The sequence below is a fragment of the Hypanus sabinus genome, chromosome 13 (assembly GCF_030144855.1).
Source record: "Hypanus sabinus isolate sHypSab1 chromosome 13, sHypSab1.hap1, whole genome shotgun sequence".
Classification (NCBI taxonomy): Eukaryota; Metazoa; Chordata; class Chondrichthyes; order Myliobatiformes; family Dasyatidae; genus Hypanus; species Hypanus sabinus.
The window spans coordinates 98,051,085-98,077,475 of NC_082718.1; the positions used below are offsets into that span (position 1 = coordinate 98,051,085).

Consider the following 26,391-nt stretch of genomic DNA (forward strand, 5'->3'; position numbering starts at 1 on the left):
ACTACTTTAAATACACTTCCATGCAAACTATCCGCGACTCTTTAACTAACGAAAGCATAAACATTATCTACTGTCGTTACTTCTAACAGGATCGGCATTAACATCTTAGTTCAATATATCGATTATCTATTAACTTACAGCGTTGCTCTCACTGTGATTTCTCATGCCTGCAAACAACTTCTGCTCAGGTGAGCCTCGTGGAAAGCCCCCACCCTCGCGCTAATTTCAAACCGGTGTTTTCCCACAAGACGCGGCGAAACCGGATGTGACGTCATCGCATGCCGATATATTTTACATGCAATGAATATACTTTAAACACTTCTAATTCTAACTAGAAAATACTATTGAATGAATTACTAAGCGAAAATATTATAAACTAAATAACTGTCGTAAAGACAGCACAAGTAGGCTTTTGAAATTATCTACAAAGATATCCACAGGAGGAGATGTGTGTGGTACAGCTGGAATACTTTGAGGATAAATAAGATGGAACCTTCCATTTGAAAATTCACTTCCACTTCAATGAAGTTGAAAATTCAATATTGTAAATATACTATAACTGGCTTCAAAACATTATTGTCCAAAGATATTTTGGATTAGGCACTGTAAGAAATAATGCAGTGCATAAACTGATTCCTGCTTAAACAGTATTAAGGAGCCTGTAATACTCTTCAGTTTAGAGTTTTTATATAATTGGTACAAAATCTATAAAAAATCTCTAATTTTTTTGACTTTTACATGCAAAGTTTTATGCAATATATCCTTAACCTTTGTGGCTGCATGTTCTATCAAACCCATCAACCTATTCAGCTTGTACAGTATCTGCCACACCAGAGAATAATTAATCTGAATGTTTACAATAATGCATCTTCTACTTCATTTAACAGTGAAATCATTGTAAAGAACCACACTGTTCCTGAATAAATGCAAGTCATAAATAAGTTACTGTTATAATTTTACTATTTAAAATTGCTTCTGCTTATAAAGTGAGTAAAAACATTAAACTGGTTCATGTTTCACAATATTTCAGATTACATGCTGTAACTAAAAAGCAATTGAAACCCTGCGGGCAACACATTTTATTTTCTCCGTTTGGGGCCTCATCAAATCTTGCTGTTAATACAGTCCTCCAGATGAAAGAAATACACATCATCAGATCAACAGTGCATCAGATTTGCTGTTGGCAAAATAACCTAGTGAGAACTCATTTCTCCCTGGTCAGGGTACTGTGAATTGCAAAATACTAATAAGCAAGGCACAAAGCTTCATTTTTTTCCAGGTGAAAACACCAAGGGAGCAAAAAGGTGCAAAAAATTACACCTTTTCTATTTTAAAATTAATTTTGAAAATAAAATAATTGTCTGAAAAGATGATGCTATAAGCATCCATAAGAAAAGTGAGTACTGTAACCTAAATTTAAAGTAATTTTATAATTTAACAAGAAAGCTTTATACCAGTTCAGAATAATGGCACAACCATGAATCAGCAACTTATACAAAAATACAGAATTAATCAAGCTTTATAATGTATCATAGAATTCTTCCATTCTGATTGTCATGTTTTTCCCATAAAAAAATGTTAGTTTGAAAAGAAAACAATCCTAAAGCTGCAGACCTGAGCTGAATAATAAAGAAAGCCAATGTCATGTATTAGATACATGGAGATTTCAAAGCAAGTAGAGAGGCAAGCCTCCATGTGACTTGGCAACAAGAAAGATCATCCTTCCTAGCATTACTATATACTGTATATTAACAAGAGGCTTTTTAATATTCATTTGCAAATATTTCAGGTGACAACACGGCAACACCATCGATGCTAATGCAATATTTGAATATGTCTATAAATAACTCAAAGACGCAGCAGTACTGTTTCACTGCTATTTGCCATGACAATCACGCTCACTTCTACCACTTATCAGGCAGGTTTATCACTTGCAGTGCAACACTGGAAAGTAATGATGAATAAAATCTGAACAATTTGCCTGGGGAACATACATCAAAAAGAATTTTTGTTCTGGCAATAAATAGCTTCTACTAAATAACTTTTTTTTCAAAAAAAATGAGCAAGTTGTATGTTGAAGCAAACTGAAAATGTCTGATTATATGGCTGCCAAAGGGGCTGAAATACTTGGAACTCTGGTTCAAGTTAATAGGCTGAATTGAGCAAGAAATGTAGCTCCTGCTCACCCTCATTTGCCTGGGTTGGATGCATAGGGTCGAATCATTTCTGTGTGAAGAGATAAATTCCCTTTGCTTGGAAGATGCACATCGAGTTCAATAGGCCTTAGCTGGCATACCCTGTTGATGTCCCTGTAGTAAACATTCATGACAACCTTCAGCTAAAGACAGCTTACATCAAACTCTTGGTGGCTCTGTAATAGTTTATAAATGTTTCTAATATTTGGAAACATTTTAAAAAAGTTACTGTTAATCAAAATCCAGCCAAACTAAATGAATGAATATCACATTCTACTGACTTACCTAAAAGAAAAACCTCATGGAGTCACATATAAACAAGAAGTGAAAATTTGAATACTGTGGAACAAAATTCAATTGTGATTATCACAAGTAAAATGTATTACTTTTTCAAACTAAGAGAACAAACTGCTTAATGCATAGATTTCCAAAAGCAATCCTCTCCACACGTAACATAAAAAAAGCAATGCTGATTATTTATGCCAGTGGTAAAAGACAAAAACTGATCCAGTGGTACCCAAATCCTTCCAGAGACAACTTGTCAATGGGTGAATAAGTGCATTTCATCTGTTGTATCAGAAAGACAAGGCACATGGATACAAATATAGTAAGGAAAAAAATTATGCTCCTTTTTCCATTTGTACTTTAGAAAGTTTAATTTATACTGTATTCTAAATGGGTTGATGCCAAATGCCATTTTTTCCTCTAAATGAGTAGATATATGTGCAGAGGAAAATAAATAAAAACTATAGTGCTAGGAATGCCGAAGGGTTATGTACCTTCATCCTGCTGAAGAGTTTCGACCTGATGTGCTGCCTTTACTTTTTTCCATAGATGCTGCCTGGCCTGCTGTGTTCCTCCAGCATTTTGTGTGTGTTGCTAGTGTAAGGAAAGCGCATTGCACTTTTATTTTCCAATCTTTACACAGCTCTTAGGTAGTTAGGGATTTAATAACAAAGTGCAATTTCAGACATCAGGTAATCTCAGCCAAGAGAACCTCCTTATGAATGAACCTGGTTAGTCAACATTTGAAAATCAGGTCATTTCCAGTCAATACAGTTTACATTTTAGTTAACTATCTATGTTCCTTTAGGCAAGCTTATTCAAAGAAGATAACTGAGTTATTTGCCTTAAATTGCCTAGCCTAAACATATTTCAGAAAATTGTGTAATTGTTCAATCAACATTAGTAACCTTCAGTATTTCAAACCTTATGTGTGGAAATGTGTTGTTTTTCAGTACTAATGATGAATTGCTTTCACTGACAGAGATCCAATATGCATTGGATTCCAGATAATTGGACCATCGGTTAAGCGGGACAGTCACTTATTTGTGACAGCTCTTAAGGAACAAAAACAAATTGAGAAAATAGCTGGGATTCCCTTCATTTATTTGGGACACAATGCAGTTTAATTGGGACAGGAAACTGTTGAATAGTTTCTAGTTAGTGTCAGTCACATGCACTTGTGTGTGGCTGTTAGGTATTACACTGTGCTTACAGCAAACAGGTTTTAAATAGCATCAATGGTGTTTGAGTTCAAAGAGTGGTGATTTTTGTCCCTGATGGTTGGCAAAAAATAAGCAGCAAGACAATTAAGAACAGTTTTGCATACAGTGGTTTCGAACAATCAGGCTTGGAGATGTCAGAAATGGCCAAAAGTGAAAATAAAACAATTTAATTACTTCAACAAGAACTACAAAGAATTTGAATGTATCGATGATCATCTTGAATGTTACAATGAAAATGAAGATTTGGAGGATGTAATCATTAAGTCTGTGCTGATTTTGTTAATTTACAGTCAATTAAAAGAACATGGTAGCGTACAATGGACGAATTCCTCCTTCACTAACTATTAGGAACTAACACTAAGTTTAAGTTTTGTAGTACTGTCGTGTTGATAGTGTTCCAATTTGTTCGGTATTTCACTTAAATACTACACATAATATGCTACTGAGTTAAATGGCAGTTTATCTTTACATACATTTTTTTTTAACTATTTCTATGAAACTTCAGCTAATTGGGACAACTACTAAATTGTGCCAAAATGTATTGGTCTTGATGTATCCAATTAACTGGAATCTACTGTATTGACATCAAATATACAGGAAGTCATGTATACTGACATCTGCAAACAGCCAATAGTTTTCCAGGAACAGCCAATTTGCTATCAACATGGTTTGCCTCCGTTTCTAACATGGAGTACTGTCAAGATTTTCAGTTTTAATTTACAGTATCCTATTCTCTTCCATGAAAACCCTAACAACTTTTAGAGCAATACTGTAAACACTGCATTTACTAACTACTGCAAACAATGTAACAACTAGAAATCTGCAAAATAACAGCAATTAAAATAAGTGATGTTGAAAATCATATTAAATATAATTAATATATTCCAAGGGTGAAGGAATAATGCTGTCTTTTTTGGACTGAACAATCATGTAGAACTTCGTCCTCTGTTGCATTTTTAACTTTTTTTCATTCCCAATAACTGGCTGCATAAAATTTTTATCTTGTGTGTTAATGCTTTGATCAATGCTGCGAGCAACAGCAGCCTCCACAATCATTTCCAGATTTCACCTGGCAGGAGACTACAGATGGCTGTTGGCAGCAAAGGACTGAAATGTTGGCAGCACACTATAAGAGCAAGTCAATAGTAATTTAGCTCTGCCTTCAGGAAGTTTCCTTGTGGTAACCATCTGACTCCTTGGGGTCTAAAGACTGAAAGCTTGAATCAATATTGTTATGTAATACATGAAGACTAAAAGAATTATACAGGAGTCTAAACATACACTAAAAATCATGGAAGTGCATCTACTGTCATGAAATAGAGCCTTCATTTAGTAATTATCTATCAATGGTAACTCTACCGTTATCCAAAATTTGTGTTGGGGACAGGACATGAAGAATCAACTGAGCATACACCTACTTTAAACATCTGTATCTTCTCTCATAACAATCTAGCCTGCAAATCAGAATTAACTACTTAATCATAAATGTTCTTCCTTTAAGGCTGAATAACTCTCCATCTTTAAGTCTTCCATTTTAACAATTGGATATTCAGGAGCAACAAACAATTTGCTGGAGAAACTCAATGGGTTGAGCAGCATCTGAGAGAGGAAAGAAGCCTGGATGATGACTCTCAACTCTGATTCTTTTGGTTCTTCTCTACACTTCCATTATGGCTTAAACATCAGTCCTGTCTGACCAACCTACATCAGACACAACTTTAATAACGTAAATCACTTAACATTATAGCTTCATGACATTCTTTGAATTATATTCTATAAATGTAGTATTATAATTCACCTTGCTGCTCACAGCAAGGACTCTAAATGGCAAGACTATTTGCATGCCAGGATTTCCTCCTCCTTCACTTGAAACAAGGTCTGCATTTTCTGGAAAACCATGCTTTACCTTTACTGCAAATACATTGTCCATCATCTTATAAGCATACAAAAAGTAAGTAGAAGCAGGCCATAATGTCTTTTAAGTCCACACAGCCTTGCAGGTTTTTAAAGATTGATTTGACCTTTGGTCTCAACTTCATTTTAACTGATTAGCATAACCCCCTCAAATCCCCTAATCCAAAATTCAAACTTTGTCTTCGTGATTCTGCAACCATGGTTCTCTGTAGTATTGAATGCAAGAGATTCATGAAATTCCTCTTCATCTTCAAATAATTTACCACATTCCCCATTTCTGGATTTCATCAACAGTAAAACCATCCTCTCAGCATCTAACTAGTCAAGGCCTTTGAAATGTTTAGATTTCAATGAGGTCACTACTTATTCTTTGAAATTCCATCATGGATTCCTTCTTCATAAGACAACTACCTCTTCCTAAATATCAATGTGATAAAAAGTTAGTGCACAGCTTCTAAGGCAAGTATATCCTTTCTAAAATAGGGAGATCCAAACTGTGATACTCCAGGTGCAGTCTTACCAAAGCTCTTTAATATTTTAGTAAGACTTTCCTACTTTGTAAGACCATTACCCAGTGTTCCAGTTATGGGAGGGGAACTTAAGGAATTCTTCCCCCATTTCTGCAACCATCTCTTTTAGATGCCCCAAAATGTGGACAATCAAATCCAGCAGATATGTCAAAGTTTAAAGTAAATTTATTATCAAAGTACATAAATGTCACCATATACAACTTTGAGATTCATTTTCTTGCAAGGCATAATTGATAAATGCAATAACTATAATAGAATCAATGGGCCAGACAACCAGTGTGTAAAATACAACAAACTGGGCAAATATAAAAAGGGGAAAAATGATGATGATAATAGTAATAATAATAATAAATTCATATATTTGTTTGACATATCTTGGTCTGAGACCAATCTGGAAAATTTATGAAGAAAGATGTCCGGAGGTTATGGACTGGGTGCAGGTTAATGGGGCTAGCAAAATTAAGTTTCAGCACAGACTAGAAGGGCCAAATGGCCTGTTTTCTGCGCTGTAGTGTTCCATGGTTCTAAAAATAAGAACTGAAATGACAAATTTCAGGAAACATTATGTACATTCGAATGCACTTAGATTAACTCTACCTAGGACAGAATGGGGAAGAGGAATAACAGACAATAAAACTCCCAGTGTGGCCTCCTGTATATTGATGAGATCCGATATAGATTGGGAGACTGTTTCGCCAAGCACCTACGCTCCATCTGCCAGAAAAATCGAAATCTCCCAGTAGCCATCCATTTTAATTCCACTTCCCATTCCCATATGTCTATCCATGGCCTCCACCACTGTCATAATGAGGCCACACTTAGGTTGGAGGAACAACATCTTTAATTCCTTCTGGGCAGCTTCCAACCTGATGGCATGAACATCAATTGGTTAACTTCTGATAATACCCCCCCCCCACTTCACCATTCCTCATCCCCTGTTTCCTCTCTCACCATATCTACTTGCCCGCCCATCACCTCCCTCTGGTGCTCCTCCCCCTTTTCTTTCTTCCATGGCCTTCTGTCCTCTTCTATCAGACTCTCCCTTCTCCAGCCCTGTATCTCTTTCTTTTCTTTTTCAATCTTTTTATTGAGTTTCATATAAATATAAAAAAAAATAACATAATAATGAATAGGTTATGAATACAATAGACTTAAGATTACACTAATAATAGGATAATAATATCCTATTAAACATCAACAACAAAAAAGTACATTAATCAATCAAGTCTATATAATTATATATGAAAAGAAACAAAACTAATCATCAAAAGAAAAAGAAAAAAAAATTAAAAATGTGTGAAAGAAAATATATATATGAAACAAACACTAAACTAAAACTAACATGGGCAATAATAACAGTTTATAAGTATATGATAGTGTCAAAGAACTCCGGAACTCCATACCTGAACAAGAATAAACAAAGAGAAGGTCTGGGAAAGGCCAAATTAATTCACATGAAAATGTCGGATGAACGGTCCCCAAGTTTCTTCAAATTTAATTGACGAGTCAAAAATAGTGCTCCTAATTTTTTCCAAACTCAGATAAGAAATAGTTTGAAAAAGCCACTGAGACGTGGTAGGAGGGTTTACTTCTTTCCAATTTTGTAATATAGACCTTCTGGCCATTAATGTTACAAAAGCAATCATTCGTCTGATTGAAGGAGAAAACTGATTACCATCCACATTTGGTATACCAAAGATTGCAGTAATAAAGTTAGGTTGTAAATCAATGTTCCAAATTGAGGAAATGGTAACGAATATGTCCTTCCAATAATTATGTAAAGTAGGACATGACCAAAACATATGGGTCAGTGAAGCCACTTCTGAATGACATCTATCACATTGAGGGTTAATATGAGAATAAAATCGAGCAAGTTTATCTTTAGACATATAAGCTCTATGTACAATTTTAAATTGTATTAAAGCATGTTTAGCACATATAGAAGAAGAATTAACCATTTGTAAAATTTTTTCCCATTTATCTGTTGGTATATTGTATCGAAGTTCTTTTTCCCATTGTTGTTTAATTCTATCAGACATCTCTGGTTGTATCTTCATAATCATGTTGTAAATAAAAGCAACTAATCCCTTCTGACAAGGATTTAAGGTAAAAATCAAATCTGAGAAATCCGTTGAAGTTGAGTTGGGAAAAGATGGTAAAACTTTATGTAAAAAATTTCTAATTTGTAAATATCTGAAGAAATTAGATTTAGGTAATTTAAATTTATTGGAAAGTTGGTCAAAAGACATCAAAGTACCTTCAAAAAAAAGGTCACGAAAACATTTTATACCTTTCCTTTTCCATATGCTAAAGGCTTGATCTGTCAAGGAAGGTTTAAAGAAAAAATTAAATAAAATAGGGCTATCAAGCACAAAGTTTTTCAAAGTAAAGAATTACCGAAATTGAAACCAAATTCGTAATGTGTGTTTAATAACAGGATTAGATATCTGTTTATTAAATTTAACTAAATCAGCAGGAAGAGAAGAACCAAGAACAGAGAATAAAGAATATCCCTTTACTTCATTGCATTCCAAATTTACCCACTGCGGACACAATAATGAGTCCAAATCCAATTTCCAATACGTTAGATTACGAATATTATTCGCCCAATAATAAAATCTAAAGTTAGGCAAAGCTAAACCACCATCTTTTTTAGATTTTTGTAATTGCCTTTTTCTTAACCTAGGGTTTTTGTTTTGCCATACAAATGAGGAAATTTTTGAATCAATGTTGTCAAAAAAGGATTTAGGAATAAAAATTGGTAAGGCTTGAAATAAGTATAAAAATTTCGGTAAAATCATCATTTTAATAGCATTAATCCGACCAACTAATGATAAGAATAAGGGAGACCATCTTGTAGTAAGATGTTGTATTTGAAGAAGCATAGGTAAAAAATTCAGTCTAAATAAATCTTTATATTTCTTGGTAATTTTTATACCTAAATAGGTAAAATTATCAGTAACAACTTTAAATGGAATCCTGTCATTCAATAAAGTTTGCGCATTTAAAGGGAATAATTCACTCTTATCTAAGTTTAATTTGTAACCAGAAAAACTACCAAATTGAGCCAACAAGGATAAAATAGTGGGAATAGATCTATCAAGATCAGAAATATATAACAGCAAATCATCAGCATAGAGTGATAATTTATATAATTTCTCATTACGAGTAATACCAAAAATATTAGGAGATTCACGAATAGCAATGGCTAAAGGTTCTAACGCAATATTAAATAATAAAGGACTTAAAGGACAACCTTGCCTCGTACCACGAGATAATTGAAAAAAGGAGGATCTATAATTATTTGTAAGAACAGAAGCAACAGGTTTATAGTATATTAGTTTAATCCATGATATAAAATTAGGACTAAAATTAAAATTTCTCAAAGCATTAAATAAATATGTCCATTCAACTCTATCAAAGGCTTTATCAGCATCTCATGAGATAACACATTCTGGGACTGTGGGTGATGAAGTATGAATTATATTAATCAATTTTCTAACATTAAAAAAAGAATACCGATTCTTAATGAAACCAGTTTGATCTTCTGAAATAATCTGTGGTAATACCTTTTCTAATCTAGTGGCTAAAATTTTTGTAAGAATCTTAGAATCTACATTTAATAGTGATATAGGGCGATAAGATGTACATAAAGTAGGATCTTTATCTTTTTTAAGAATTAGAGAGATAGTAGCTTCATAAAAAGACTGAGGTAATCTCTTCTTAGCAAATGCATCGTTAAAGATTTCACATAACCAAGGGGAAAGCAAAGAAGAAAAAGTTTTGAAAAATTCTACAATATAATCATCAGGGCCAGGAGCTTTCCCTGAATTCATTGATGAGACAGCCTCACCTATTTCGGCCATAGAGATAGGAGCATCAAACAAGCTACGATCTTCACCAATCAGTTTAGGAATATTCAAATTGTTAAAAAAATTATCCATCATGGACAGATCACCATCAAATTCTGATTGATATAAAGATTTATAAAAATCTTGAAAAGTATTATTGATTTCTTTATGATCAGTGGTTTAACTACCATCTTGTTTACGAATTTTAATAATTTGTCGCCTGGTCGAAATAGCTTTTAATTGATTAGCTAACAGTTTACCAGTTTGATCACTGTGAATATAGAATTGAGCTCTAGTCCTAATTAATTGATTTTCAATTGAAGAAGATAATAATAAACTATGTTCCATTTGAAGCTCAACTCTCTTCTTATAAAGTTCTATGGTAGGAGTCACGGAATAAATCTTATCAATTTCCTTAATTTTATCCACCAATAAAGCAATATCTAAATATCTTTGTTTCCTTTTACCAGCGGAATACGAAATAATTTGTCCACGGATAAAAGCCTTAAAAGAGTCCCAAAGTATTCCTCTGTCAATTTCTTCAGTATAGTTTGTTGAGAAAAACAAATCAATTTGCTGCTTTATATAGATGACAAATTCTGGGTCTTGAAGCAGAGTAGCATTAAGTCTCCAAGATCTAACATTATTGGAAAAGTCCGGAATCTTAATAGATAACTTCAAAGGTGCATGATCCGAAATAGTAATAGAATCATATTTACAATCAATAACATCCGTTAATAACCGATGATCAATAAGAAAGTAATCAATTCTAGAATAACTATGATATACATGTGAAAAAAATGAAAATTCTTTATCTTTAGGGTTCAAAAACCGCCATATTTCTGTAATTCCCGAATCAACCATAAAAGAATTAATAAGTAAGGCTGATCTATTCGGAAGAGTTCGAATAGGTTTAGATCTATCCATCAAAGGATTCAAACAACAATTAAAATCTCCACCCAATATCAACATATATTCATTCAGATTAGGAAGGGAAGTAAATAAACGTTTAAAAAATTCAGGGCAGTCAAAATTTGGGGCATAAATATTAACTAGAACCACTTTCCGATTGAAAAGTGAACCAGTTATCAACAAAAATCTGCCCTGTGGATCAGAAATAATTTCGTGATGTATAAACAAAATTGAGGGGTCTATAAAAATAGACACACCCCTAATTTTAGCGGTACAATTCGAATGAAATTGTTGACCCTTCCAGAACCTAAAAAAACGTTGATTATCCTCCCTCCTAATATGGGTTTCCTGTGCAAAAATAATATTAGCATTCAATCTATGGAATACCTTAAATATTTTTTTACGTTTAATCGGATGATTTAAACCATTAGTATTCCAAGAGATAAAATTAATAGATTTATCCATCATGCCAATATTAGTTGTGTATATCATAATAGGTTAAAAAGACACATAACCCATAATTTAGGAAAAAGGAAAATAGATTCAGGAGCAACCAGAGAACATGACACCTCAACAATATTAATAATTTAAAGTTGGCCCATAAACTAAAAGCAGAAAAAAAACGCAAAAGCGTGAAAAAAGATCCCCACCCCCTCCCCCCACCCTTCGAAGAAAAGCCAAGCGGCAGGCGCATAATCTAACACTAACCTTACCCCCATTTCAAGATGGCAGCTCCATAAAAAGTTTTTTTAAAGAAAACTATGTAACACCCATATTTAAATATAGGGTTGCAAAAAGAAAATATATGTCAATCAGAATGAAAAAACTAATATAATAAAACAATCTTTAACAAAAAAAATAAACATCAAAATTTAAGAGTGTAATATACCTTTAAAAAAATTTCATATATAAATGCAAGAAAGATGACGTTTCAAAAGCAAAGACTTATGGGAAGAAGAAACGACATTTTGAAAAAGCCATCTTACAAAATATAAATGTAGATTCAACAATCTATTAAAAAAGTTTAATAATAAAAAAAATACCAAAATAGGATCAAAAAAGATTCAATAAACACTACAATATATATAAAAAAAACTAAAAAAAAAATTCAAAACATTCGTCCCATTTCTAAGTACAGGCAAACAAATAAATGTTTATAAAAAGCAGAGTCTTATGGGAAGAAGAAACGACATCTTGAAAAAAAAATAAATCATTATTACAAGATATAGATGTATATATCTGAAACAGATAAAAGAATTAAAAAAAATATTGTAAAAGTTAAAAAAGCATCCATAAAATAGTGATAATAATGAAAAATAAGAGCCAGACCCGTAGAACGGGATAGAAAGTTATAACCCAACTTCGTAGGTTACTTAAAATGAGATGGCACCCTCTCTCCGAGGAATCTTCAACATGACACAAAGTTCAAGTTGCACTAGAAGATCTATATTCTTCAACAAATTTCTTCGCTTCTTCCGGTGTTTTGAAAAATTGCTGACTGTTGTCGTTTAACGTAATTCTAAGCTTCGCTGGATACATTAAAGCTTGTTTAAGGCCAATCGAATAAATCTCTGCCATCACTGGTTTAAAAGCGATTCTTGATTTCATTACATCAAAAGAATAATCTTCAACAATTCGAAATGAATTGGTGTTATAAGAAATCATGCCTTTTTTACGAGCTAATCGAATTAAAAGCTCTTTCTCCCGAAGATAATGAAGGCGAACAATCACCGCTCGTGGTTTATCAGACAGAGCCGAAAATCTCGCAACTCTGTGAACACGATCGATAACAGGTTTAGCTTGCAAACCTTCAGCACTGAAAGTTTCCCTTAGTAAATTAGAGAAAAATTCAGTTAAATCACCAGACTCAACTTTTTCGGGAAACCCGATGATACGCAAATTCTGTCTACGAGATCGATTTTCGAGATCAGTAATTTTAAACTTATACTGATCCATAGTTTTAGCATTCGACTCTACCTTCTTCTCCAACGCTTCAATTGTACGTACTTTTGCACAAATGGATTTTTCAAGAGTCGCGATCTTATCTTCATGCCGCTGAATATCCGATGCCTGCGATTGAAGTTTAATTTCAAGCGATCTATCAGCTTCTTCAAGTTCGGATATTTTCCTGGTAAGCTTATTTTCCAAACTTGTCAGTCTGCTTCCCAATCTACCATCCAATCTGCCTTCCAGACTCGAAAGTTTAATATCCAGTTTAGCGTCCAAAAGAGTAGAGATTGCGTCAATGGATACAGGTTCCTTAGACGATTTCTTGCTTGTAGCCATTTTAAGTTTGTCGAGATTAGATCAAATATTATTTTAGGAAGAAAAAGTTAATCAAAAGTATCAACCCATGTGATTAAATTCGAAAAGATTTAATTAAGGGGTGATTATAGTTGAAAAAATGAAGAGCGCCTAAAGGCAGATGTTTACGTCGCCATCTTGAAACTCCACCCCCCCAGCCCTGTATCTCTTTCATCATCAACTTCCCAGCTCATTACTTCATTCCTTTCCTTCAGGTTTCACCATACACCTTCTGTTTCTCTCTCCCCCCTCCCCTACCTTTTAAATCTACTCCTCAGTTTTTCTTTCCCAGTCCTGCCAAAGGGTCTCAGTCTGAAACATCAGCCGTACTCTTTTCCATAGATGCTCCCTGACCTGCTGAGTTCCTCCAGCATACTGTGTGTGTTGCTTGGATTTCTAGCATCTGCAGATTTTCTCTTGTTGGTGATTAAAAAATCTACACAACAGTCAGATAAAATTTCTAAGGATATACTTTCATCAATGAAACAGGAATCAGCACTCCATGCAAGCAAATGTAATTTAAATAAGTATACACCACTAAACTCAAATGAGACCACAACCCAGAAAAATGAAGACATTATCACTATTAAAGAAAAAGTTAACCAATGGAAGAGCATGACCCTCCATGATTTGAGCAGACTAGATGTCAACAAGGAAGTGAACACCTGGCTCAGAGTTGGAGATCTCTTCCCAGAATCAGAAGGGTTACTTGTAGCAATACAAGACAAAAAGAAAAATCAAAAATACATAATACAAGATCAACAAATTCAAGATGATAAATGTAGAAAGTGCTGAGAAAAACCAGAAACAATTCAACAATTTACAGAATCCTGTAGAATCTGGTTACTTACAAAGGCACAATCAAGTGGTAAACATCATTCATCAAAATCTTGCTTTAAACTACAAACTCATAAATAAAATCACACCTTAATATAAATACAAGTCTAATCCACTTTTAGAGTCAGAATACCAGAAATTATATCATGACCGTTCTGGTAGTATGGATAGGACAATCCATAATAACCGTCTGGACATAATAATACAGGACAACACACAACTCATTTAACGGATATAGCCATTCCAAACACATGCAACTTACAGAAATTAATACGCAAAAACACCAGAAATATGATGAATTAAAAGAAGAAATTGTAAAACTTTGGAACATGAATATATATATAACTATATAAATATCTTCGGAAAGCCACGACACTAAACACCACTAGAATAATCCACAAGTTCCCAGCAACTGACAAATAAGTGTACTTGGTTATGCCAGTATCTCAGGTTTTACCAGCTTGAGCTGAGAAAGAAAAAAATAAAAACAATAATGATACTGAAAGTAAATAGGCAATAAATATTGAGATTAAGAGTCCTTGAAAGTGAGTCCATAGGTTGGGGGAACAGTTCAGTGATGGGGCAAGTGAAGCTATCTCCTCTGGTTCAAGAGCCTGATGGTTGAGGGGTAATAAGTGTTTCTAAACTTGATGGTGTGAGTCCTGAGGCTCTTATGTCTTCTTCCTGGTGGCAGCAGCGAGAAGAGAGCATGATCTGAGTGGTGGGATCCTTGATAGTGGATGCTGCTTTCCTGTGACAATGCTCCATGTAGATGTGTTTAAAGGTGGGAGGGCTTCATCCATGATGGACTGAACTGCCTCCACTACCTTTTCAAATAAGAGAAAATCTGAAGATACTGGAAATTCAAGCAACACATACAAACCACTGGAGGAACTCAGCAGGCGAGCAAGCACCTGTGGAAGAGAGTACTGTTGACGTTTCAGGCCGAAACCCTTCAGCAGGGTTGCTTTGTGCAAGATTTTCCATACCAGGTTATAATGCAGCCAGTTAATAAGCTCTCCACTGCACATCTATAGAAGTTTGTCAAAGATGTCATGCCAAATATTCGCAACCTAAGGAAATAGCTGCGCCTTTTTCATAATTGCACTTACATGCTGGGCCTAGGACATGTCCTTTAAAACGATAACACTGAGGAATTTAAAGTTGCTGATCCCCAATGAGGACTGGCTTGTGCACCTCCAGTTTCCTCCTCCTGAAGTCAATAAACAATCCTTTGGTCTTGCTGACATTAGGCAAGCGGTTGTTGGTGTGGCACCACTCAGCCAGATTTTAAATTGCCCTCCTATATGCTGATTTGTCATCACCTTTGATTTGGCCTGCAAACTTAAATATGGCATTGGACCTGTGTTTAGCCACACAGTCATAAGTGAAGATGAGTAGGGGGCTAAGCACACTTCCTTGTATTGCAGCTGTGCTGATGGGAGATTGTGGATGAAATGTTGTTGCTAATCCAAACTAACTGGGGTCTGCAAGTGAGGAAATTGAGGATGCAATTGCACAAGGAAGTGTGTTGAGGCCAAAGTTTTGAGCTTATTGATTTGTTTTGAGGGGATGATACTACTTAATGCCGAGTGGTAGTTGAAAGAGCATCCTTATATATGCACCTTTGTGGCTTCTTATCCCAATAGCTTGCCAGGTACTTCTTTCTCTAGTCTCTCAGGCCACTGGGTATACATGGCAAATATCCAGTATTATGAGACTGGCAAAGATGCAATACTGAAATAGTTCAAAACTTCAATCATCTTATTAAACAGCCATTCAACTGCTCAGCTTGACACTGCCAAACTAGGCAGCATTGCATACATATAGCAAAACTTCAGTGATACAACACACTCAGGATCAAGATGATTTGAACGTTATTCCTATTAACAGCTCAACTGTTTCTTTTAATTCCCTTATTTGGATGTTAAACAGTATTACAACCAATTTCCCTAAATTTAGAAGATTTGAACGGAGCACGGGTCACAGTGAGTGAAAGAGACTGCAGCAAATGTTACCTGGTGACGTAATGCTGAACCATCAGCATTTCCAAATAGTTGATTTGTGGATTATTGGAGCTTTACTGTACCAAATAGATAGCAGGCCTTTGGTCAAAGATTTCAGTACTACACACTTCAACATTTCCTCATGACCCTTCCAAAATGATGCTGTTATCCTTGAAGAACTTGTCTAACTACACAAAGTAATAAATACTTCCAGCAATTGATTATTCCTTTTTTGAGTTTTCTGCAACTTCATTTTGAGCCGTTTATTGTGAATGCTGATATATTTTAGTCTTTCCCTTAGACTATATTGTAAATTTGCATGCTCAACAAATCTTTTTGAGCCTGGGACTTGTGTGTACCGCATCCTCATTAGTAGTATGGTGTGCTGTGAGTTCTTCCAAATTAGTCTAGAGTAGAGCATACCTTTCACTTGTTCAGAGAATCAAATACACAACTGCTCATTGTAGTAATCTTCAAATGGCCAACATGGGAGAACAATACTGCCACAAGCAGCAAAGTGCAATGGTTTTTGAAGGTAGTTGTAATATATTAATCTTAAGGAACTATTTCCCTTAACAGCTAAGAAACATACACCACCATCAACTCCCTATCACTAAGTTACCACAAATAATACTTTTGACCTATCGTCTCCCACCATAAATCTTTTTTTCTTCTCTGAAGAATAAATATGTCCCCTACCTACTTCCTCTTCAATGCTCCTTGAATCACTGCAAGCAGATTACTGACATTCCTCTTAGAGTATGATAGTGCTAATGAAATTTGCAAGGAATAGCAGCATTCTGCATCATTTATTCCTGCTCTCTGTGACTGCTCTGCAGTCTCTGACACAGTGAACTATATCATAGTGCTTCAAAATATTTACTCCATTATCTCACCTTTTTGTAATTGTCTTTGCTTGCTTCTAATTTTATTTATGTTTTATAGCAAGACTGTTTTAACCCATACTATTATCTTGGAAATGCCAAAGACCTAACGATGCCACTCTCATCAACCCATATTTTCATTATCTTCTTGTTATCCCATAGTTAACATTTACTTTTGTTGGCTCTCTGACCTCTTCCTTCAACAACTTTGTTACCCCTTCCTGTGACTTTTTGTTGTCAAGACAACACATTCAAGATCTTGCATGGGTCAGTGTTTCATTTGTGGAGCTGAACAGAGGGAATGAGAAAAAGTTATAGTTATGAAAAGGTCCTTTACCATGGGCTCTCATTCACTTTAACTCATTCAGTCAGCAAGTACAGAAATACACAAGGGTGATTCTCAGAATTTAGACCAAAGGATTATGCTTACTGAATTTTAAACTTGACAATGCTGCAATGAAATAAAGGCACTCAGGTTTGAAGGTTTGCTGAGCACTTCCAAAGAATCCTTGTCTGATGACTGCAATTCTTCCCGAGTTGTAAGTAGTCTCGTTTGTCAATCTATGCTTTATAAAAGACATTTTGAAAGCTGGTCTTCAAAGAAAGCAAATAGCTATCTGGATAGTTGAAAGCCTAAACAATATATAATTGCTAATGTATGGAGATGTGGAGATGATGTCAAAGACAAAACAAATAAAGTCAGTGCTAAACAAGAAAAATGGAATAACACAGTCATATCAACCTTGATAAAATGGCTGAGAGGAATAGTAATAACATCAGGTCACAGGATGCATCTAGGAATGTGACAGTGTAGGAGGGTGCTCAAGACAATTAGAAAAGAAGCATGGAGAAAGCTGCAAATTCAGGCCAAGGATCATGAAATCATTCTTAAACAATTAAAACTTCCAAAGGAGATGCTGGGAATACACAGTGTTTTGAAGGTGAGAATAATATCAATCTGAAGGAATTGCAATTGTTAATGGTAAATGCTAACTAGGGCAACAGAAGAAAATTAAACCTCAAAATGATAAAACCTGGGAAAGTTGACTAAATAGAAAAAGGAGAAGTAAGGGCAGAGTTTAGAAATCTTCAGAAGTGGGGAGAAAGTATATCTGGTGGAGAAACTGAGTAGTATATTGAGACTGCATGACCAGATGGTAGCAAATGAAAATGATGGAACAAGTAGGATAACTTCTATTTTTTCACTTTAATATGGGGAGAGTTGGAAGATCTTGGCATCAATGAAGGGGTCAAGCTGGGTTATATACAGAATGGATTGAATACACAAGAATAGCTCAGAAACAGATCACTTGGACCTCATTTGTACAGGGCCCTGGTGAGACCACACCTGGAGTATTGTGTACAGTTTTGGTCTGCAGGATTAAGGAAGGACATCCTGGCTGTTGAGGAAGTGCAGCGTAGATTCACAAGGTTAATTCCTGGGATGTCAGGACTGTCTTACGCAAAGAGGTTAGAGAGACTGGGCTTGTACACGCTGGAGTTAAGGCGATTGAGAGGGGATCTAATTGCAACATACAAGATTATTAAGGGATTGGACAAGATAGAAGCAGGAAATATGTTCCAGATGCTGGGAGAGCCCAGTACCAGAGGGCGTGGTTTGATAATAAGGGGTAGGTCATTTAGGACAGAGTTAAGGAAAAACTTCTTCTCCCAGAGAGTTGTAGGGGTCTGGAATGCACTGCCTCAAAAGGCATGTAGGCCAATTCTCTGGATGCTTTCAAGGAGCTAGATAGGTATCTTATGGATGGGGAATCAAGGGATATGGGGACAAGACAGGAACCAGGTATTGATAGTAGATGATCAGCCATGATCTCAAAATGGCGGTGCAGGCTCGAAGGGCCGAAGGGCCTACTTCTGCACCTATTGTCTATTGTCTTACAAACCCCATTTCCAGAAAAGTTGGGATATTTTCCAAAATGCAATAAAAACAAAAATCTGTGATATGTTAATTCACGTGAACCTTTATTTAACTGACAAAAGTACAAAGAAAAGATTTTCAATAGTTTTACTGACCAACTTAATTGTATTTTGTAAATATACACAAATTTAGAATCTGATGGCTGAAACACACTCAACAAAAGCTGGGACAGAGTTAAAATAAGATTGAAAAGTGCACAGAATATTCAAGTAACACCAGTTTGGAAGACTCCACATTAAGCAGGCTAACTGGCAGCAGGTGAGGTATCAAGACTGGGTATAAAAGTAGCGTCCATCAAAGGCTCAGTCTTTGCAAGTAAGGATGGGTCATGGCTCACCCCTTTGTGCCAACATTCATGAGAGAATTGTTACTCAGTTCAAAAGGAACATTTCCCAATGCAAGATTGCAGAGAATTTAGGTCTTCAAACATCTACAGTACATAATATTGTGAAAAGATTCAGAGAATTCAGAGACATAGTGCGTAAATGGCAAGGTCGGAGACCACTGTTGAATGCGTGTGATCTTCGGGCCCTCAGGTGGCACTGCCTAAGAAACCGTCATGCTACTGTGACAATTATAGCCACCTGGGCTCGGGAGTACTTCAGAAAACCATTGTCACTTAACACAGTCCGTTGCTGCATCCAGAAATGTAACTTGAAGCTGTATTACGCAAGGAGGAAGCCATACATCAACTCTATGCAGAAACGCCAGCGAGTTCTCTGGGCCCAAGCTCATCTCAGATGGACCAAAAGACTGTGGAACCGTGTGCTGTGGTCAGATGAGTCCACATTTCAGCTAGTTTTTGGAAAAAATGGGCGTGGAGTTCTCCGTGCCAAAAATGAAAACGACCATCCTGATTGTTATCAGCGAAAGGTGCAAAAGCCAGCATCTGTGATGGTATGGGGGTGCATCAATGCCCACTGCATGGGTGAATTGCATGTACATGAAGGTACCATTGACTCTGAGGCATATATTAGGATTTTAGAGAGACATATGCTGCCATCAAGGTGACGTCTCTTCCTGGGATGTCCATGCTTATTTCAGCAGGACAATGCCAGACCACATTCTGCACGGGCCACAACAGTGTGGCTTTGTAGACACAGAGTGTGTATGCTTGACTGGCCTGCTGCCAGTCCGGATCTATCTCCTATTGAAAATGTATGGTGCATCATGAAGAGGAGAATCAGACAACGGAGACCACGGACTGTTGAGCAGTTATATCAAGCAAGAATGGACAAAATTTCCAATTGCAAATCTACTACAATTAGTATCCTCAGTTCCAAAACGATTAAAAAGTGTTATTAAAAGGAAAGGTGATGTAACACAATGGTAAACATGCCAATTCCCAATTTTTGTTGAGTGTGTTACAGCCATCAAATTCTAAATTTGTGTATATTTACAAAATACAATTAAGTTGGTCAGTAAAACTATTGAAAATCTTTTCTTTGTACTTTTGTCAGTCAAATAAAGGTTCACGTGAATTAACATATCACAGATTTTTGTTTTTATTGCATTTTGGAAAATATCCCAACTTTTCTGGAAATGGGGTATGCATTTCATTAATGGACAAAGAGATGGAAGGGGTTTGGGGTGAGTAGTAATCCCAAACCGTAACTAAATATTATGTCTCGAGGAAATTTAAAAAAAATGCTGGTAATGCTGGTCAGTTTTATTTGCTGAAAAATACTGTGTAACAGTAGGCTGCTGGGAAAATAAGTACATTTAGCCAGATGACACCAGAAATGAAAGTGCCAGATGTTCATCACCATTAAGCTACCAGAGGAATGATATGATAGTATAATTTGAAAAGTACTTGGTTAGATACATGCAGGGACAGTGGGACTTAGAGGGATAGGGGCCAAACACAAAAAACTGGGACTATCTAGATGGGCATCATGGTTGGTAGGGATTTGTTGGGCTATAGGGCCTATACATGTGCTGTATTGCTGTATGTTGGGGAGTATGGGGTGTACAGGGAGGGGTTGCACCTTTAGTGAAAGGGCTTGTCGTGTCCATTCTGGGGCAGCTCAGTCACTTTTGGTCCCAATGATACTTAGCCAGCAGACTGGGTGATGAGATCTGCAGTGAGATCCAATGGCCAGGAAAGCGGTACTGCAACGTTCCGTAGAGAGTGAAGGGCATGACAAAGCACAAAAGCGTCATGGTCAATAACTGCAACTAAGGAAGACCCCAGTTTGTCATGCTTGTTCATACCTCTGGACTCAGACTTCTGAGGTTGATAGAGTGGAACTGCTCTAGTGAAATGGCTTTTCCACTTTTAAAAACTCTCCCACACAGGGTTCCTATTGTCATCGGACATGATGGACAAGCACCATTGCTCTATGATTACTGAAAGGCCTAGAAAGAGTGAACATGGAGAGGATGTTTTCAATAGGGAGAGAGTCTAGAACTGACACTGCCTCAGAATACAAGGACATCCCTTTAGAACAGAGATGCTGAAGAATTCTTTTATCCAGAGGGTGGTGAATCTATGGAACTTATTACTGTAGATGGCAAGATATTGGATATGCTGTATTTAAAGCAGAGGTTGATAGGTTCTTGAACAGTAATGGGGAGAATGCAGGAGAAAGGGGTTGAGAGGGCAAATAAATCAGCTATGTTCAAAAGGCACAGCAGACTCAATGGGCTGAATTGCCTAATCTGTTCTTAATGTCTTACAATTCTAACATTTTAAACAGTATGAAATACACAAGAAAAATAAATTCCATGGAGATGGAAGAGGTTGGAAAAGAAGGAAACTCAATAGACAGCAAACAATTGTTGCAGGCTTTTGCTGAAGGCAATTGCATACCAGCTTTGGTTATTATAGTTAAACAGCGAGATTTTACAACATAGAAAGATTTTGCAATGTACATAAAGAAGGTCAGGGATTTTGCAGTAAGTAGAAAACCGACAGACTTCACTGTGAATTTAAGATCTGCTGATTATTGTTGCATCCCTTTTCTGTTGGTGGTTGCTGTTAAACATCTGTACAGATTGGGGAAAGAAATGACCTGACCGCCAAGGAAATGTGCTAGACCATGTGTGAGCAGAAGATACTGTCAAATACTCTTGGTTTGAAATCATGAGTGCAATTTTTGTTTTCATTAGTGTGTGATTAATGCATTAATTTGCAATTGTGTTAATTGTGCATGTTAACAGTGATTAATTTGTAGCCTTTGGCTTCTAGTTACTTTGGAGACAGACTATTTACTTAAGCAGTTATAAAGGCTTTGGACACCAAACAATCATGGACATCAACATATCAAACCTAGCCTTTTCAGGATATTTTCAGCAAGACAAATTTGCAAATACCTAAATTCACTTCAATTACTTGAGCTCCCCAGACTCTACTGGAGTAGATGGCTTACTGACAGCGATTTTGGAATTCACACTTTGAACAATACATAACAAGCTGCTGTCACTTTGACAGTGTAATGATAACAGGCACTGCTAGTTTTGCTGTATTTGCAGTTGGAAAGTACAGGTTAATCATAAATAAACCAATTCCTCAAAGTTTCAGCTTTTCATTCTTGCATATGACTTTCCTTCACTCACATTTCGAGGATGGAGATTCAAATTGTTTCTGAAGTACATTTGAGAAATGCTATGATTGTAAAGAGCTTCGTGTACCTGTCTCCTGACAATACTTTTTCTGTGTATTCTTTGCAGTAGGTGCATCCAAACTATTTGTATATTTGTAAATGGGTTACATGGTGAGTTACTAATGTTGAGACAAAACAAAATGGGATTTGCACAAGGGCATAATTGGAAGAATGCAGAGGTCTTAAGATTATAGAACCAGAGAAGGTTACAAAGACTGGACATTTAATCACACTGAAAACTGTTCCCCAATTAGCCAAAGTTTCATGGACATAATTAAAAAGGCTTTAAAAAGGTATAAAAAAGACATTACCATTTAACTGAAAAACAAATTATGTATTTAAATGAAACACAGAACAAATCAGAACACCATCAATAATACTGGTGGTTGTTCATCGTATCTGACCATGACAGGAAATCTGTGTGAGAGAGTTGTTACAGTGGAAAAGCTGTTGCATTGGGACAGTTCTACTCTCTCGACCTTCGTTATCCACGTATTGCTGCAGAACTGCGTTCATGGTGGTGAGATCTCACAATAGATTTTATCTGCCCAGTCTGACAGAGCTGACTTTGTACGCTATGACAGGCATATCCCTATCTCACATGAGATCCACCAGCTACCCTCACCTGGTTCAGCTAACCTGTCAAAACAGTGTACTGAGTTATGCCTGCTGTCACATGCCAATAACTACTTGGAGCCACAGGTGAGAGCTGACAGTCCGCTGGGCACCAAAGGTAACATTCATGATGATTGTTGATATGTTCAAATTCTTTGTAATTCCTAACTTGTAGTAGTAAAATTGTTTATTTCACTCACAGCTGTTTCTGGTATTTCCAAGTTTGAATGCTTGAAACTGCAGAGAGCACAACAGTTGTCTAGCAAACACGAGAAAATCTGCAGATGCTGGAAATTCAACCAACACACACAAAACACTGGTGGAACACAGCAGGCCAGGCAGCATCTATAGGAAGAAGCACTGTCGACGTTTTGGGCTGAGACCCTTCGAATTTTGTGTGAGTTCTGATTGTCTTACTGTTTATTTCTCCCCAACTACCACTGACAAAAATCACTGCTTTATGAACAGAAACACACACAACTGACGCTTGTTAGAAAACGTTTTGCAACAGTCTCCAGCCACAATTAAGCAGCAGGTTGTTCCAAATAAGCAGCTGCCCTAATTAATCGGTGGCTCAATTAACTAGAATCCACTGTATATTAAGTCATTAAGGCGAAGAACTTTCCTCTGGATCATTCAAAAATACTGTAATTCTATTATTGTTCAATAGAGTGATTAATCACAATATTTTTCTAAAAAAATTACCCAAAGACCTATTTCTGAATATTTGTTTTGATTGAAATATTAATCTTCAATAAAATGTATTTACCATGGTAATGCGCAGCTGTTCTTTTGCGCAATGTCTCCAGTGTATCTTCAGAGTCAGCCCATTCCAGCACTAAACGTCGACCATACAAGTGAGTACTATGGCAAAGGGCATTGAAAGCTTTCTGTAGAAAATAAAGAAAGTAACTGAATGTTTCTAACTTATTACTCATATTTACACTATTACAGTTGGTTCCATTTACACAAATTTTAAAAATAACAATTCCATAATAAACTACTGACATATATATCATTCGTTCTTAAATTATAAATGTAGCATTCAAAACAGCAAAACAACTCACAGAACTACAAAGTTATGGTATAAACATGCTTCCATATTGGAAATGAAACATCTAACTATGCATTCAACAATCCGGTGGAAATAAAAGCTCCTGAAGCACAAGTAACTGCCCTTAATAACAGCAAATCACTGTTATACTAAAGAAAGAAACCATGGGATGAAATTAAGAACAATGAGAAACTCATCCCTTACTATTAGCTGTTGTTAAGTGCCACAAGGATTTAAGCAAAGCCAATTGGATGATTGGAACTTTTGGAAGTACTGTCTAATATTTTTAACTGCTCTTGGTAAAGGTAAATCTAGAATTTCACTCATACCTGTAAATCGGTCCAATGGGTGATTCTGGGGAATAGTGTCAGTAACCCAAGGGATTCTAGGGAAAACACGTATCAATTGTAGAGAACAATAGATACCAACTGGAGTCAGATACCCAAATGGGATCTGATCAGAAAGATCCTTTGCAAATTGTGTGAAAGCAGCCTTTACAGGTGCTGAAAAACTTGCTTGTATAGAAGAAAATCACAGTTGGCACGGATGGCTACGCAAATGAAAATCCTAGAAGTGAACATTGTAACTAATAGCCAAAATATCAAGTGATTGAAAGATATCTGCCTTCTGAGGACTACTCCTTACACAATCCTGTTTTTATCCAGTCTGATTCACTTTATGTTATATCAGAAACAGCAGAGTATACTGGACACACCAAAGATCTTGAGCCCCAACATTATTCTCGATGTTTTGCTAAAACCTGTCCTCCAGAATTAACTTGGTCTCTAGCTAACCTGCTAGAACATAGCAACACCACCAGTCTCTACCAAACAATGTGGATAAGTGCCAACACATATCCTTTGCATAAAAAGGTAAATCCTAATGAACCATTATTAGTATACTTCCTTTCAATCAAAAACTGCATTATTACTCACCAATACTCTGCTAGCAATACTGTTTGGGTTCCATTAGGACAACTCACTCTAATACTCATTACAAAAACAGACAAAAGGAGCCAGTTTCTGGAGGGGTGGATTGACAATGCTCGGTATCAAAGGAGCATTCAAGTGAGCATGACACCCATGAATCATAGGAAAATTGAAGTTAATGGGAATCAAAGAAAATCTCTCCTCAAACTGAATATGATAGGTCAATCATAATAGCTATAACAGTGCCAAAACAAGATTATAGAAGTACCACAAAAAATGCTTGGAATGTAAAGCATCCACACTAATAAAAACATTTTCAAAGAGCCCAGTGGTAATAGGTTTCTAAAACAGGGAAAGATTATATCTACTGACTAAAACAAAACAATTTTTCTGAAAATCTTCAAGTTTAATTCTTAACAGATAAGTAGCAACTCTTCAAAATTTGGGCAAGAAGTTTCTCAGCAACTTAAAATTTAACTCCCTAAAAATTTTCTGGCATCCAGACAGGCACATTGATTGGTTACAGCAGAATGCAGCAATAAACTTTTTAGCCCTGGGTTTGCTATTTGAAATCAGTAGCACCTTAAAGCAAGGTCTGGGCTCCTTTTGAGTCTAAAATAGTCTGATCTTATTTTTGTTAAAATTGGCAACAGAGTGGAAATTAATCTTATATTAAATGCAACCCAACTAATACGGAGATCCCGTAATGATTCAGATCTTCGAGTCTGTGATGATTTAAACTCCTCACTGCTTAAATTAAGTTGATATTACAGTCACTGCCTCCATACCATATTAATATTCCAATAATTCAATACATCTCAACTTTTTGACTGAAAATGTTTAACAATTTATTTTCCTTTTGGGCATTTCTTGTTTATTTGTTGCTCTTCTCCACGCCTTGTGGGTGACAAGCTTGCCGTTTCTATAGCACTTGTCTGTTTTTTTTTAAACAAGGCAGAGTTGCTAGCTCGATGTTCAACCCAGCATGGCTGGAACGCATGCAAGGAACTGGCTGGATTCTAACCTGGACCACTTGCCTCAATGTCCAGTGCAGATGACACTCCACAACTAGCCGGCATTTTTGTCTGATTAGTTGTAAAATACAGTATAATCTATTGTTTATTATCTTATTACAGATCAAAGGCATACTGCAATCTGCTTCTTAGAGCTTTATCATCTGTGGTGAATATTTGGTCAGGATGAACATAAAATGGGTTACAGATTCATGGCATAATCCATGTTTAATATTCACCACTGAAGCTTTAGGTTTATTATTGTGTAAAACAGTGGAAAACTCTCAGATAATTG

At 36.0% G+C, this 26,391-nt stretch overlaps 1 protein-coding gene across 2 annotated transcripts in view; it reads right to left on the minus strand.

Moving 5' to 3' along the window:
- Positions 1 to 26,391, minus strand: part of rbm19 (RNA binding motif protein 19) — a 290,972-nt gene that overhangs the window by 145,153 nt on the left and 119,428 nt on the right. For both annotated transcript variants that reach the window (XM_059988287.1, XM_059988288.1), the window contains one exon: positions 23,870 to 23,990. In XM_059988287.1, the coding sequence (XP_059844270.1) occupies positions 23,870 to 23,990 (121 nt within the window). The remainder of the gene's footprint in view (positions 1 to 23,869; positions 23,991 to 26,391) is intronic.